Source organism: Hippoglossus stenolepis, chromosome 11 (assembly GCF_022539355.2).
Source record: "Hippoglossus stenolepis isolate QCI-W04-F060 chromosome 11, HSTE1.2, whole genome shotgun sequence".
Lineage (NCBI taxonomy): Eukaryota > Metazoa > Chordata > Actinopteri > Pleuronectiformes > Pleuronectidae > Hippoglossus > Hippoglossus stenolepis.
Window position 1 is genome coordinate 23,008,315 of NC_061493.1, and position 13,624 is coordinate 23,021,938.

The window sequence follows — 13,624 nt, forward strand, 5'->3', positions numbered from 1 at the left end:
TAAGAGAGATGAATTTCTACAATCAAATGAGGGGAAACAAGGGGGGGATTCATATCTGCAGGAGCGCCTGTGTGTATTTATAACATGTCACTCTAGAGCTGCCAGAGATACTTCGGGGATCTTATTATTAGAAACTCTCAGCAGGCACTCGGTTCTGTTCCGTCCTGCCTCTAGAGGAAGCAAGGCAGCAGTGTGATTCCATGATTGTTTCTGGGGGTGAGCTCTGTCTCTGAGATGGAGAGAGCCACAGGTGATTGAAATTATAACACACACACACGCACACACACACACACACACACACACACACACGCACTCACACAAATGTCCCCTCATGATGCGCCTCAAGCTGCTGCCTCACACAATAACCCCGCACTGCATTTTGCGAATAATCATCTTTATGGGCAACTCCATTAGAACTTAATAGCTTATTAAAACTGTTTACACGGTCACAGGGGAAGGTGTGTGTTTTCTCTGGACACCAATGAAAACAACGAGTCTATCGTATTTTTTTATTTCGTGGCAGCACGGGGGGAAAGTGATCTCACGGTCCCCGGGAGTCTGCGGGCGACTCGTGACAACTGCCTCGGACTTTATTAGAATTAGAAACGTATAAGGAACACGCAAGTGAGGTGCGTTATTTTGGAGACGCGGCCGGCGCTTCTCCTTCTCCTCCTCCTCCTCCTCCTCCTCCTCCTGCAGCCGAGACGCGCAGCGGCACCAGCAGAGAAGTCGACTTCCTCGTTTTGCTCGTGGAGGACTCGGGTTTATATAGAGCTCTATAAATAGCGCCGGTTCAGTCCGGCAGGAGGCGGAGACGCCGGGGGGACGCGCTCCAACCACCGCGCGCAGGAGGAGTCGGCCGCGGCCCCGCATTGGCCGGGGCGGCGCTCGGAGGCGGCGGGGTGGGGGGGGGTGGCGCTCCCGTCTCCTCATAGGCCCGCGCTCCGAAACGTCACGTAATCACATGGGGGTGGGTTTGTCTGTAATTTTGAATCGGGGGGGAAGTTTACAGTGCGCTGTCGGACTTTTGGAGAGTTCAGTGTTGTGCGCTCTCCGTGCGTCACACGCTCCGAAAAACCCTCCTTCCACTGGAAAGCGCACGAGCCGCCGCCTGGCACCGTACATGCGAGCACCGCCGAGACTCCTGCTCCTCTCTCTCAACGCCTCGACGTTTTTTTCCTCCTCCTCCTCCTCCTCCTCTCCGCTTCGACTTGTGGCTGCTGCGTCCGCGGAGTGAAATGGATGTCATCCCAATGTGCAGCATCTTCCAGGAGCTGCAGATTGTGCACGACACCGGATACTTTTCGGCGTTGCCATCCCTGGAGGAGTACTGGCAGCAGGTAACCAACCCACCCACCCACCACCCCCGCCTCTCGTCCCGCAGTGTGACAGCGCGTGTGCCCCCCTGGTGCCGAGGAGGGGAGCGCGTAATTCTCCGCTGACAGCTCAGCCCGTGGACGCGCAAATGTCAAAGTTGTGTACGCAAGAAAGCCCCCTCCCTCCTCCCCCGCCGTGCGTTTACTTCAGTGCCACAGTTTGCGTCAGTTTCCCTGTTTTAAAGTCTCCACGCGTGTGTTCACAGAGGAAATGCTGCAAGTTCCCTTCATGATGAATCTCTGATGTTCCGTTTTTTTTTGACTTTTTTACGCGTCCGGTTCATCTTGATTCGGTTGTTTTTTTTGTTTTTATTCTCACTCTGATAATTCCGAGGTGACTTTTGGTTTAACTGATGGAAAATATTCTCTGTTTTTTGGTTCTCAGGTTTGTGATAAAGTCAAAACACGCTGTGGTGCAGATTGAGGCGATTGAATGGCGAGCCGTGCGTCTTTGCGCGTATCTCCTCCTCCTCTCTCTCTCTCTCTCTCTCTCTCTCCACCTCTCTCGCTCTCCGTCACACCTCTCCTCTCTCTCTCTCTCTCTCTCTCTCTCTCTCTCTCTCTCTCTCTATCTCTCTCACACAGACACAGAGGGAGCGAGAGAGTGACAGACTGACAGAGAGAGAGAGAGAGACTGATTCTGGGGCCATTTGGCTCGACCCGTCGACCCCTGCGTGACACAACAGAGGACTTTTATCCTGGAAACGATGGAGCGGTTAGAGTCGCCTCTTGTTCCTGTTGGGAAATGAATTTAAACGGTTTCCCCCTCTTCTTCATCTTCTTCTTCTTCTTCTTCCTCTTCTTCTGTCCCTGCTCGTCTGTCATGTCTCTTCGGGCTTAGGGCCAAGTCTGGTCCTCTCAGGCATTTAAAGCTCGCATGGGATTTGTGCAGCACTGCTGAGGACAAACATTTGCCTTGAATGCTCCCTGTCTCTGTCATGTCCTCACAATCCCCCCCCCATGTCAGACAGAGACAGTGTCTGTGAAGTCTGTGGTTTCACTGAGCTCCTTCTCTTCCTGTGGCGTGACTGTTTTATCACTCTTTGAGAAAAGGCATTCAAATCTTAAACCATGTTTCCGTAATGTCGACGTCGAGGCTGAGGTCTCTCCTGTAGTTTTAAAATTCAGTGTCAAGGTTACTTCAGAGTTTGCACTCGTGCCTCTGGGCAGCATCCTCTCCCCTCGTTCGAACTCTTCTCAGAGACTAAAATAGAGGTTTCAGAAAAGTTAGAAAAAAGCCAGAAAACCATATTTATCCTCAAACCGAGCCTCTGCCCTGGAGCCGGGTGCACCGGTCGGTTCAAGTCACAGAAATCTGGCCGTAAATTGGAAAATCTGCTTCATTAGGGAAATTGCGCAGGCCCATTAGCTGCCCTGGTATCTGCCCTGTGCTCAGCGACGGCCGCGGCCTGCCTCGCTCTCTCACTTCCTTTTCAAAGGAAATAAGCCCACAATCCACAGCGGCTCTTGCAGTATTCATGCCAGGCTTTTTATGGACCCCCGTGAACCAGACCTCCCTCCTCTCGGGTCCCCTGTGTGCTATGTTATTTCCAGCAATGCCTCCGAATGCATTATTAAATCCACATTATGTTGAATAATTGATAGATTTAAAAGATCTACAAGCACTTCCCTAACCCAGTGGGGGGGCTCTGTAGCATATGTAAATTTCATGACCGGGCCCAACGCACACCTAAACGCACTCTCACACACACACACACACACACACACACACACACACACACACACACATGCATGTATGCGTAAGAGCACCTTGTTCTCGGATGCTCTCTGAAGGAAGTGCGCTGCTTGTAATCTTCCCTGATATGGTCTCAGAGGGCACCCGTAGAACGCTCTTCCCCATCCTCTGCATAGGACATTGTGTCTTGCCTCGTTCATGCTGGCAGGAAGGAAGCAGGGCCACTGGTGTTAGTGTCACAGCGTCTCCCCCTCCTGCTGCTGCTGCTGCTAAGAATAAACACAGAGTACAGAGGAGAACAGTTTGTGTTTCCCGTAAAAAATAAGTAATTTGTTATGGACGTTGCGTTGCCTCGGGCTCCGTGAACCAGTAAACTCACTGCTATCTCGTCTTCCCCCGCACAGACCTGCCTCGAGCTGGAGAGGTACCTCCAGAACGAGCCCTACGTCTCGGCCACCGAACTCAAGTTTGACAGCCAGGAGGACCTGTGGAGCAAGCTGATGCTCGCCTGCGGGGACAAGTCGAAGGACCCCGACCCAAAGATCCCCCTCATCAAGGAGGAGGAAGACAATCAGGACAACCAGCACGTGGACGCCGGCGGCTTCAACTCCGACGCCAGCAGCGAGGCCTCGGACAGCTCCGAGGAGCTCTCCCCTACCCTCGACTTCCCCTCCAGCTCTTTTACTGACATTCTGGGCGACGGTGGCGAAGACTTGGGCTCTGCCATCATCAGCACGCCGCCGTCCTCACCTGAGCTGGGCAAGGACGGCTCTGCAGCCCAGGTGTGGAGCGGGATACAGACTGCGCTGCACTCGCCTGGGAAAATAAGGACAGGGGGCACGGAGAGGACCACGGAGAGGTCGGGGCTCACCAGCGGGGAGGCGTCGCCTGACGGCAGGAGGCGGGTGCACAGGTGCAACTTCAACGGATGCAGGAAGGTGTACACCAAGAGCTCGCACCTCAAAGCACACCAGCGCACACACACAGGTAGGAGATGCTTTTATTACTGTGATGAAGCTGGGGGGTTCTACGGCCCTGACAGTTAGAACGTCAGGTTTTTGAAGAAAAACTCACCTGAAGAGTGAAAACCCCTCAAAAGTGAAAGTAAAATGTTGATTTTTTCATTCAAAGTTGTGAAAATGCTCCCACATAGTTTGAATTGTTTGTCAGGGGGAATGCCCTCAACTGTGACCTAATTCACACAGAGGAACGTGTCTTCATCGGGGGGGCACCCAGAGGATGTGGATCCTGCAAACAAATCAACAGTTCTCAGGTTTCACCCTGGGAAAAAAAAACCTCAGAAAGTCGTCCGTTGACATTCGCAGTCCGAGAAAGAAGAACAAATGAAATAGAAAGAACTGATGAGAAGCTGACATTTGCGGTTTTCTGTCCCCGGGTTCAGATGTGAGCAGTTTCCCTCTTGACCTCTGACCTCTGCCAGGCTGTTTACAGCTGTGTCGCCCATTAGCGGAGGAAGTCACATTCCTGGCATCCTTTCGCTGACCATGTTAGCCACATGGTTAATGGCCTTCAGGACCATTAGGAACAACCTCTAGTTTTTCCTGCAGCTCTCCCCCGTTACATAAGCCGTCAACTCGAGCAGCGCCTTAAAGCTGCATACCACAGTTCTCAGAAACCACAAGGCACAAGACTGTTTCTCTCTTGAGCGCAGAGGAGCCAGACCAATCTGCTTAGCACCTGCTTAGGATCATACTTTCTCAGAAATCCTCGATGTAAAACCCCTCAGACGGGAAACAACCGTAAATACTGGCAACATTTCTGCAGAGTTGCATTTTGAAATGTCAAACACTCTTTGATTGAGAACTCAAAAGGACAATTATCAGTTCACAGTGCTACAAAGAGTTAGGATTCAGTAGATTCAAGTTATTTAACAAAATACTAGTGTCTGAGCGTATAAATACATCTTTCAACATTTCAAGAATTTGAAATCTTTATGAACTTTCTGATACATGTCTTGTTTATCCTCTGTGTTAATCCTGTGACTCCCTTGTGACTCTTGCAGGTGAGAAGCCCTACAGGTGTTCATGGGAGGGCTGCGAGTGGCGCTTTGCACGAAGCGACGAACTCACCAGACACTTCAGGAAGCACACCGGAGCGAAGCCATTCAAATGCAGCCACTGCGACAGGTGAGCAAGTCAGCGAGTAACCGGAGTGACCTCCCAACAGAACAGGAACGAATAGGAAACAGTCTTTTCCGGTTTTTGAATTGTCGGTATCGCAAGCGGCACGAGGAATATTAACTTTCAAACACGAGAGCGTGGCTGTAATCCCTCATTCACCTTCCGTGCTGAGCAGCCGCTCGCTAACACAGACGTCTGTGTTCAAATGAGTTTTACAAATAAAGACAGATAAGGTGGAGGGATGGATGAGGGTCAAGGATGGACAGATGGGGTCGGGGTCAAGGGGTTAGATGAAAAGCGGGTGGAGAACAAGGGGATGAGTGACGTGTCAAGATGAAGAGCAGGAAACTTCTCAATGAGCCATTGTTGCTTTAAATGTGTTTGGATGAGAACTGCACACGAGCAGCGTCACTGAACCTTTGACTTTAGCAGAACTTTAGTTTTGGACAATCCAACTTCCCCGTTCTTCTTCTGCTTATATGATGAACAACAGGACGAAGTAAAACCAAACTTTTACATGAGAAGATGTTTCCTCAAGATCATCGACTGTAAATAAAGATGGAGGGGCGCTTCCTGGGGCCAAAATATCTCTGATACGGACGCCGCCATCTTGCGCTCGGTGTGGAAGTCCTGATGATAGTGACAGACAAGAATTTTGAAATGACTCTCGAGTCAATCTCAGCTTCGATCGTGTCGTTTCAGTCAGTTTTGAATGGAACAAAGAACCAAAATAGATCAGAGCAAACACTTGACCACCTGGGATTCGAACTACCTAAAATCTACAAACATGGAGGAGGCTGGGCTCGTACTGCAGCCACCCACCAGGGGGCGATCCAGAGGGTTTAACTTCACTTTTATCGTGTCGTCCATCTTTGTTTGCAGCGAGCGTTTAGAACAGCAAATGGGAAAATGGACACGAGAGATTAATATTTTTCCTCTTTTCGGTTCCCGCAGGTGTTTCTCCCGCTCCGACCACCTGGCGCTGCACATGAAGAGGCACATCTAAGATGGCCTCCTTGTCGACAGCTCTGAGGGATGATTCTGGTTGATTGTCCCGACCTGTTGGGGGATCAGCGAGGCCGGTGTGTCCTGGGAGCGCCAACAGGAGCACCGCCGTGTTCCAGGCGTCGGAAAAAACATGAAGCAACGCAGGCTATTATTTGCACCATACTTAGTGCCTCCAACACCTCGCTGTGGAGACTGCTCTTGAGAGGCTTTTTGCAGAGGAGGGGCGGGGAAATTAAAAAAAAATCTGGGAAAAATCTGGGCTGGAGCAGATGGGAGGAGACTCTTCTGTATGGTGTTCGACGCTTTTTTCCTGGAGGATTATGGGACTCCTGTGGGGGGGTCGCCGTGCCTCCGATGACAGTGTGTTTGCCTGTGCGCATGGGGACTGAGTGCCTGTGACTGGGTGCCTGTGACTGGCTTTAATGGAGCAGATGGAGCTTGCATTGTGGAAAACGCGAATGAATGAGTGAATGACCTGGAGGGGGCGATGTTGTGCTGTTTTTTTGCGGGGGTTGGGGGGGGATATCTTGTTGTCTCTCTGAATGCAAGCGAAAAAAAATACGGTTCTGTCTGTGTCCTTTGAGTCTCTGGGCTGCGGAGGCGGGGGGGGTCGATTTAGCGGAGAGCCGAGTGGCGAGAGGGGCGCCCCCTGTGCGCCCGGAGGTGGAACTACAGCTCCCTATTCAAAAGTGGGAGGTTGTTTTGTTTAGTGCAGCTATTAAATGTGCAATGTATTAAGTAGCCTGTCTCAAACCATACACGCTATAAAGCTCATTTTGTTGTCCATTGTGTGAGCTCTGTATCTTTAAAAAAAAAAAACACAAAAAAAATCTACGGTTGTGCACAAACAGTTATCACCATTATAACAGACGTTGCATGGGATCTGGGGATGTGTCTCTCACCCGATTGCTTATCGGACAACGAAATTCCATTCGAGAGCAGCTACCTTCATATTATGCTATCGTAGTATTGTACAAAACACATAAGGCAGTCGTTTTATTTTTTTAATTTTATTGATAAGTTGGGGATACCACTATTGCTTGGCAACTTGTCTTGACCACGGGATTTTTTTCGTTCCTTTTTCTTCACTTTAGCGCTTCTCTCTTTTCTTTTCTATCTGTAAATGCACTGTTGACCTTACTGATGCCTTATGTAAGTGGCCTTGTCCTGTTAAATAGATCACTCTCTCTCTCTCACACACACACACAGCAGACGGGGACTGCTAATGCAGTGGTAATTGTGGTAGTTATTGAATAGCTTTATAAAGGCTCTGATCCACACAGTCACACCTTTGCCCCCTTGTCTCCAGACAGACTCGTCTAAACCTCCCGGATAATAAAACAAAAACTATACATCAGCTTCACGATGACTGACATTTTTACATTTCTGTGTCGATCATACGTCAGAACTGCAGCTCGAGGCCCGAGGCAGGATCGTGGCGCCGCTCGGTAAAGCGCTTCAGTGTCGTGATGGTTTACTACCATGTAGTATAAACGGACTGTAACTCGCTGACAAAGGTACAAAGGAGTCTTGGAAAGATGTTCTCATGAAACGCGGCACGCTCGGCCAGCAAGGATGTGACAAATGGAGATTTACTCAAAGAAAGCAAACACACTGGGGCCACTTGTATCCGTCGATGTGTCGAAATCTCACCGTGGTTCAAAGAAAAATGTCCTTCAGAGCGATGACGACATTCTCAATCATGAGTCTGTTTAGATGTTGTGTGTTTTGCTAAGTCTCGCCCTGAGGCGGAGTCTGTGTCTTTACTCAGTCGTGGTTTAAACAACCCATGATCTGACTGAACGGTACCAAAACCAGTCCAACCAGTTCAGCTAAGCTGCTTTGCAGACCTTTGGGGGGTTTCTGTGTTTCTCTGCAGGTGAACTGAGACGAGACTTTAGGACCAGATGCATGTCTGTACCGACTTCACTATTTTGCATGTTTTAACTTGAGTTACATGACTTCAACACGCTCCTCCGTGGGTTGATATAATTCTCCGATCTCTCTGATTTATTGGAATCTCTTCCGCTCACATTTGGACAAAACTTAATCACCGTTTTACCCCATTTCTAGAAATCAGTTTGGAGCCACAGTGTCAGTGTTTTTTGTCAATAAATAAAACGTGTGTACTTTAAGGGTACGGCTGATCTACGTGTTCATACAACTCGACGTCTGTCACTCAGTAGTCAACATCACAGGTAGCCTTGTTCCAACTCTGCAGCTGTACAGGTGAACCTTAAAGAGCATTCGAGAGAAATCAATGTTTCTTTTTACACTGAGAAATGTCAAAAATGCAAAGATTATGTACAATGTAAACTAAGAGAATTTTGTATGGAAGCTTCTATTTTGAAAGGGTATGGGACCAAAAAAAAAAAAAAGGTGTGTTGTTTCTAAACATGAACCAATAAAGAAAAGAGGCAGAAGAATTACTGTAAAATAGACTCGCTCCATTCTCCTTCATTCGCTTCATCTTTGGTTTTGATTCGACTTATCAAGAGAAAATGTACTTTTATTTTTAAAAGGCATCAATAGCGCCTAGTGGCCTATCGTCGTTCAAGGAAAAGAAAAAAAAATCAGACGTGAATTGTTCTGGACACTTGAATTGTTCTAATTTTTGCATTCTGGTGCCTGCTGAGGATTACGTTGCTCTTTTTTTTTCCTTTTGTTAAAAGAAATTTGCCATGTGATTTATTTCTGAACTTTTCAAAAGACCGGCAGAGACGCCCGATCTTTAGCCGGAGAATCTTTATCGGACGAACATGGAGATGAAATATGAGGCTCTATTTTTGTTTGTTTTATGTTATAACAAGATTTTTTCATTTTGAAATTGTTTTGTAAAATAGTTTCTGTATGAATGTATTTTTTATTGGAAAATTGATAAAAAGAATTTATTGGATCTACGTGTGTTTTTGTTTTGTTTGTTTTCCCCTCGTGTGGTCAAACAGGAAGTGTCCGGTAGATTCTTAAGAGATATTACGTCTGTTGCACCCTTTCACTGGAGAGGTCAAAGGTCAGGTCACTGGAACCAGAGTTAGTGAGACGGCAGTCACCTGTAATTCATGTTTCAAATCAGTTATGGTTCCGTTTAATCATCACTATCGGTAATAAAAACGTAACCTGGTGTTATTTGACGTTTTTCTCAACAAATACAATAATATAACTATCACACACATCGGTTCAATAAAATCAGAGAGACAAGAACAGATGAAATAAAGTTACAGGCCGGTTGTCAGTTTAACCTTCGGCTACAGATTGACTGTAAAGGTAAATTGTTCCAAAGGTTTTGGAGGAGGTGCAGTAAAGGTAAGATCACTTTTAAGATAAGATAAATGAAGATAAGATAAGAGAATCCTTTATTAGTCCCACAACTGGGAAATTTGCTGTGTTGCAGCAGCAAAGTTAAAAACAAAATAAGTTAATGTGCAATATAAACACAATGAAATAAAATATGTCAACAGAATAAAATGAATATATAGAGAGTAATATGCAGGATCATCCGAGAATGAAGCGGCTTTCATGTCCAAAATACACGAAGCATTTCACACACATTTTCAAAGATGTAATTACTTTATTACAGATTTCCATAGAACTGTACAAAAATAAACAGGTAAAGGAAGGAAACCAGTTTAAGAGACACTCATATTTCCTGGAGATCAATATTGCAGAATCTCGTGCATCCTGAATTTTGGATTATTGGGGCATTATCTGGATTTGCATCGCTTCTATTGAGGGTAAGATAATGGTGTTCATATCCATTAGATGTGCGTCAAACCGGCCTTTCAGAAGGTACGATCTGTAACTCGAAAGCGAGTGAGAGAAGTCGTCTTCTAGCTGTTGTCAGTCAGTTGCACAGGAGCCTACCGACTCCAGATCTGCCAAACTGATCTGTGAACATGTATCTGTAGAATGTCAGAACGTACCCAGGTCATTTCAGCCCCTCAAAAACCAGCAGAGGTCACGACCCTGGGATCCTCCAACCCAGACTGACCGGACGAGCCACAACAACCGGTTTCTCCAGTTCCCACGGCGACAGCCACCAAACCCCCCCGTTCTTCCATATTTTCAATGATTTGAGAAATAGACATTTGTGATTCAAGGGAAATGTTTTTTGTTTAGTCAACGTCGTAAACTTGGTAGTTATTCAATTCTGCATCAAAATATCAAGATTTCCCTCCTGACACCTGATGTTTATTCTATTTTAGATGTTATTCTTTATTCTTCTTCTTCTCTTTTTAAATCTCTAAGACTATTCACATTCAGCGCCATCAGTGGGATGAATGAGAAAACTCAAGGTCAATAAGGAAAACAAGATCTGCCCCAGAGCAAGGTTTCACCACATGCACATATGTATAAAACACACACACACACACACACACACACACACACACACACACACACACACACACTCCTCAGAGCTCGTATGTCCTGTGGGCCAGTGGGGGGGGGGGTTGCTTGTTAAACCAGAAGGAAAGTGGAGGTCAGTGACCTCACATGGGGACGGTCGTCCGTCAAGTCCTCGCCACCTGGAAGTAAGAAAATAAAATGTAATAAAGTAATCCAGAGTAAAAGTACCTGGGGGATGAATGGTGATGAGTGAATAACAACCAGGTTTTATGTCACGTCATCACTTGTATGTTCTGTGCATTTCTCTGGAAGGTTTAATATGTGTTTCATGTGTTGATTTATGTTAGTTTGTGGTTTTATGTGTTAAATCTTCCATGTTTCTCACATTGGAAAAACAAAGCTGAGCTCAAGTTGTTTTTATTCTCTTGGATGTGGTTTTTTTTTATATTCTGGATCTCCACCTTTTAAATTTCACATGGCCTCTGAATCTGAAATTGAAAGTAAAGCGAAAGGGCAAAGACCAGAGTCTGATGGTGTCAGGTACTTTGTGCTCAGAGAGCAAACCTGCGACGAGGCCCTTCCTCGTGACACCAGAATTAAATTCACTACATCTACACCAAGTTGCTCACACTCATAGATATTAGTCCAATTTTCTTTTGCGTAATCCTGCAAACAAACAAACAAACAAACAAACGCTGATGGAAACGTCCTGTTCGGAGGAAACAGTGGATTTTATTTGAATGAAACGTTTCTATAGCAGCACCGAGTGTTTGCTCCCCCTGCCCAGGCTCCACTGACGACAGCTCCCCTGTCTACACACACAGTGATGAAGAGGTCTGGAGGTTCGAGGGGGCTGCCGGCCAGACTCTGGGTCCGGCGCCTGATGGATGGGCACTTCCCCCTTCACCCCTCTCTCCCTTCCACTCATCCTCCCGTTCCCCCGACTCTCTCCTCCTCCCCGAGGTGACGGACAAGCCCATTGCTATGGCAGTCTGATAAAAGGAGGCCATTATCTTTCCTCTGTGCACTCTGAACTCTGACGGAGGAATCCGCTCCTCCCCGTCTCCGGCCTCCTGGTTACGTAATGCCGTCCTGGCACAGAGTGAAACAGGTGGCTCGCCGCCAGCGTTTTGCAGTGAGTCCCACGCTTTCTTCCCCAGCTCCTCTGAGACACCGCCGCGGCCACATACGCTGAATTCTGGCTCGTCAGTGAACCCACTCTATCTCAGTTTCTATCTGACCGCGATGCTTCTGTCAACAGAGGTGCAGTTTGTCTCCAGACGACCGAGACACTGTCACGTCACAGACGAGGCTTTTATTAGGCTTGTATCTATTTCTCATTTCCCCAAACTGAATGTGTTTATTTTTACATAGTGAAAGCTTTATTTTCACTAATCTGCTTCCATCTCACGTTAACACCCTTCCAGTTATTTATACACCCTCACTTTCCTGTAAAGACTCTTGATTGTGAAACTAAAAGAAGTTTTCACTTTCATTATAACACAAAAACAAAGCAAAGAGCAACGAGTCAGACTCCAGTGAAAGTGACTACGAGTATTTCTTAATCTAATTAATTCATGTTAGTAAAGTCATCATTTCCTGTAGATTAGTGGTGCAGGAAATTTTGATTTGCCATTTTATTTACTTCATTGCATTTACATATTGTAAAGCTATGGCTGCTATTTGAGAATCTGACCTTTTGATTCAATCTAGAAGAATTCTTCATACTGAGCTTTCAGACTTGTAGAAAGTGGCCGAGGTCGAACAATCCTACACATGAGTGTCTGGCTCGTGTAGTAGAAATATATCTATATACAATAATATGTATTTGTCCTAAACAGTAGGAAATCAATACATATGCATTATTACGTATAAATTGACAGAACAATGAGGTCATTAGTTTGTCTGAATGAGAATAAAAAAGGTCGAGACGGACGAGGATCCATGACCAAGTTAAAGTTAACGTCGTCTTTCACACACTGTGATATTTACTGCAAAATATCCGTCAGCGATCTTGTTGACACGTCGTCATTTTGTTCCAACACCAACACGTCGACCGACAACACAGAACAAATGTCACGTGTTTGTCCACAAACAAACGGAATCGTTGACGAGATTTGAAACGGTTTGAATCGATGAAGCCAAAGTTCGTCAAACTTTTACAACAAGACAAGACACACCTCTTGAAAAAAGTATAAAGCAGCCAAAATTCTTTAAAGTAAAAAAAACAGACTGAAGAATGTTTTTATTAAACAGAACACAAACACCCTGAGGACACAAACATGTAAATGTTTCAGGAATGAGATCACGGACTGAAAATAGCCGTTTTCTTCTTAACAGTGTTCGTGGTATCTTGGCAGCAGCGTGTGTCCCCGGGTTGAGTTTCAGACGGGGCAGATTCTCCGGCTCCATTTGGCAGCGGGGGGGCTTGTTGTGTCCTTAAAGCAACCGTGAGCGTCTTTGAGCGCAGACAATAAAATTAATTTGCAAAGTTTGTTTGTGTTTATTTAAGGCAACGCTCCCGAGTTCTGTGTCTTTCAGCGCGTTCAAAGGAAACAACCCTCGGCCGTGGGGAACACAAGGAGTTCACCATCTGGGCAAATATTATTATTGTGTCATTGATTCACTAATCTCTCCTCTTGAAAAATCATATTTAGTGTCATTGATTAAGAAACTAAAGGCTGGAGACGACTGTATTAAAGGTGCCGCTTCTGAAAAACTGTGCAAAAGCAAGTTTAGAATCCGACAAAAGACAAAATAAACACAAAAATAATAAATACACTTGCACCTATTTGTTGTTGCACAGAAAAATGCTGTCACTTATCTGTCTTAATCACCTCGGGGGGGTCACGTGGACACAGAAGATCAGATGCTGATGTTTATTTGCAGGGTTTTATTTTTAAATTTAATTATAAGTATAAATATAAAATATCCATCCATTCATCCGTTATCCAGTTATCCGTCGTCATCGTCACTCTCAGAATCAAACCTACCAATCTGCATGTCTTTGCACTGTGGGAGGAAGCTGCAGTTCCCAAAGAAATCCCAGATGAAACTGG

General features: G+C 46.2%; 1 protein-coding gene across 1 annotated transcript; it reads left to right on the forward strand.

Annotated features, from left to right (window-relative positions):
• The first annotated feature begins 995 nt into the window (after positions 1 to 995).
• Positions 996 to 9,117, forward strand: LOC118117778 (Krueppel-like factor 6). The gene is made up of 4 exons (XM_035170319.2): positions 996 to 1,340; positions 3,477 to 4,059; positions 5,096 to 5,219; positions 6,168 to 9,117. Exons 1-4 carry the CDS (start codon positions 1,239 to 1,241, stop codon positions 6,217 to 6,219), a joined length of 861 nt encoding a protein of 286 aa, XP_035026210.1. The 5' UTR covers positions 996 to 1,238; the 3' UTR covers positions 6,220 to 9,117.
• The last annotated feature ends 4,507 nt before the right edge of the window (positions 9,118 to 13,624 follow it).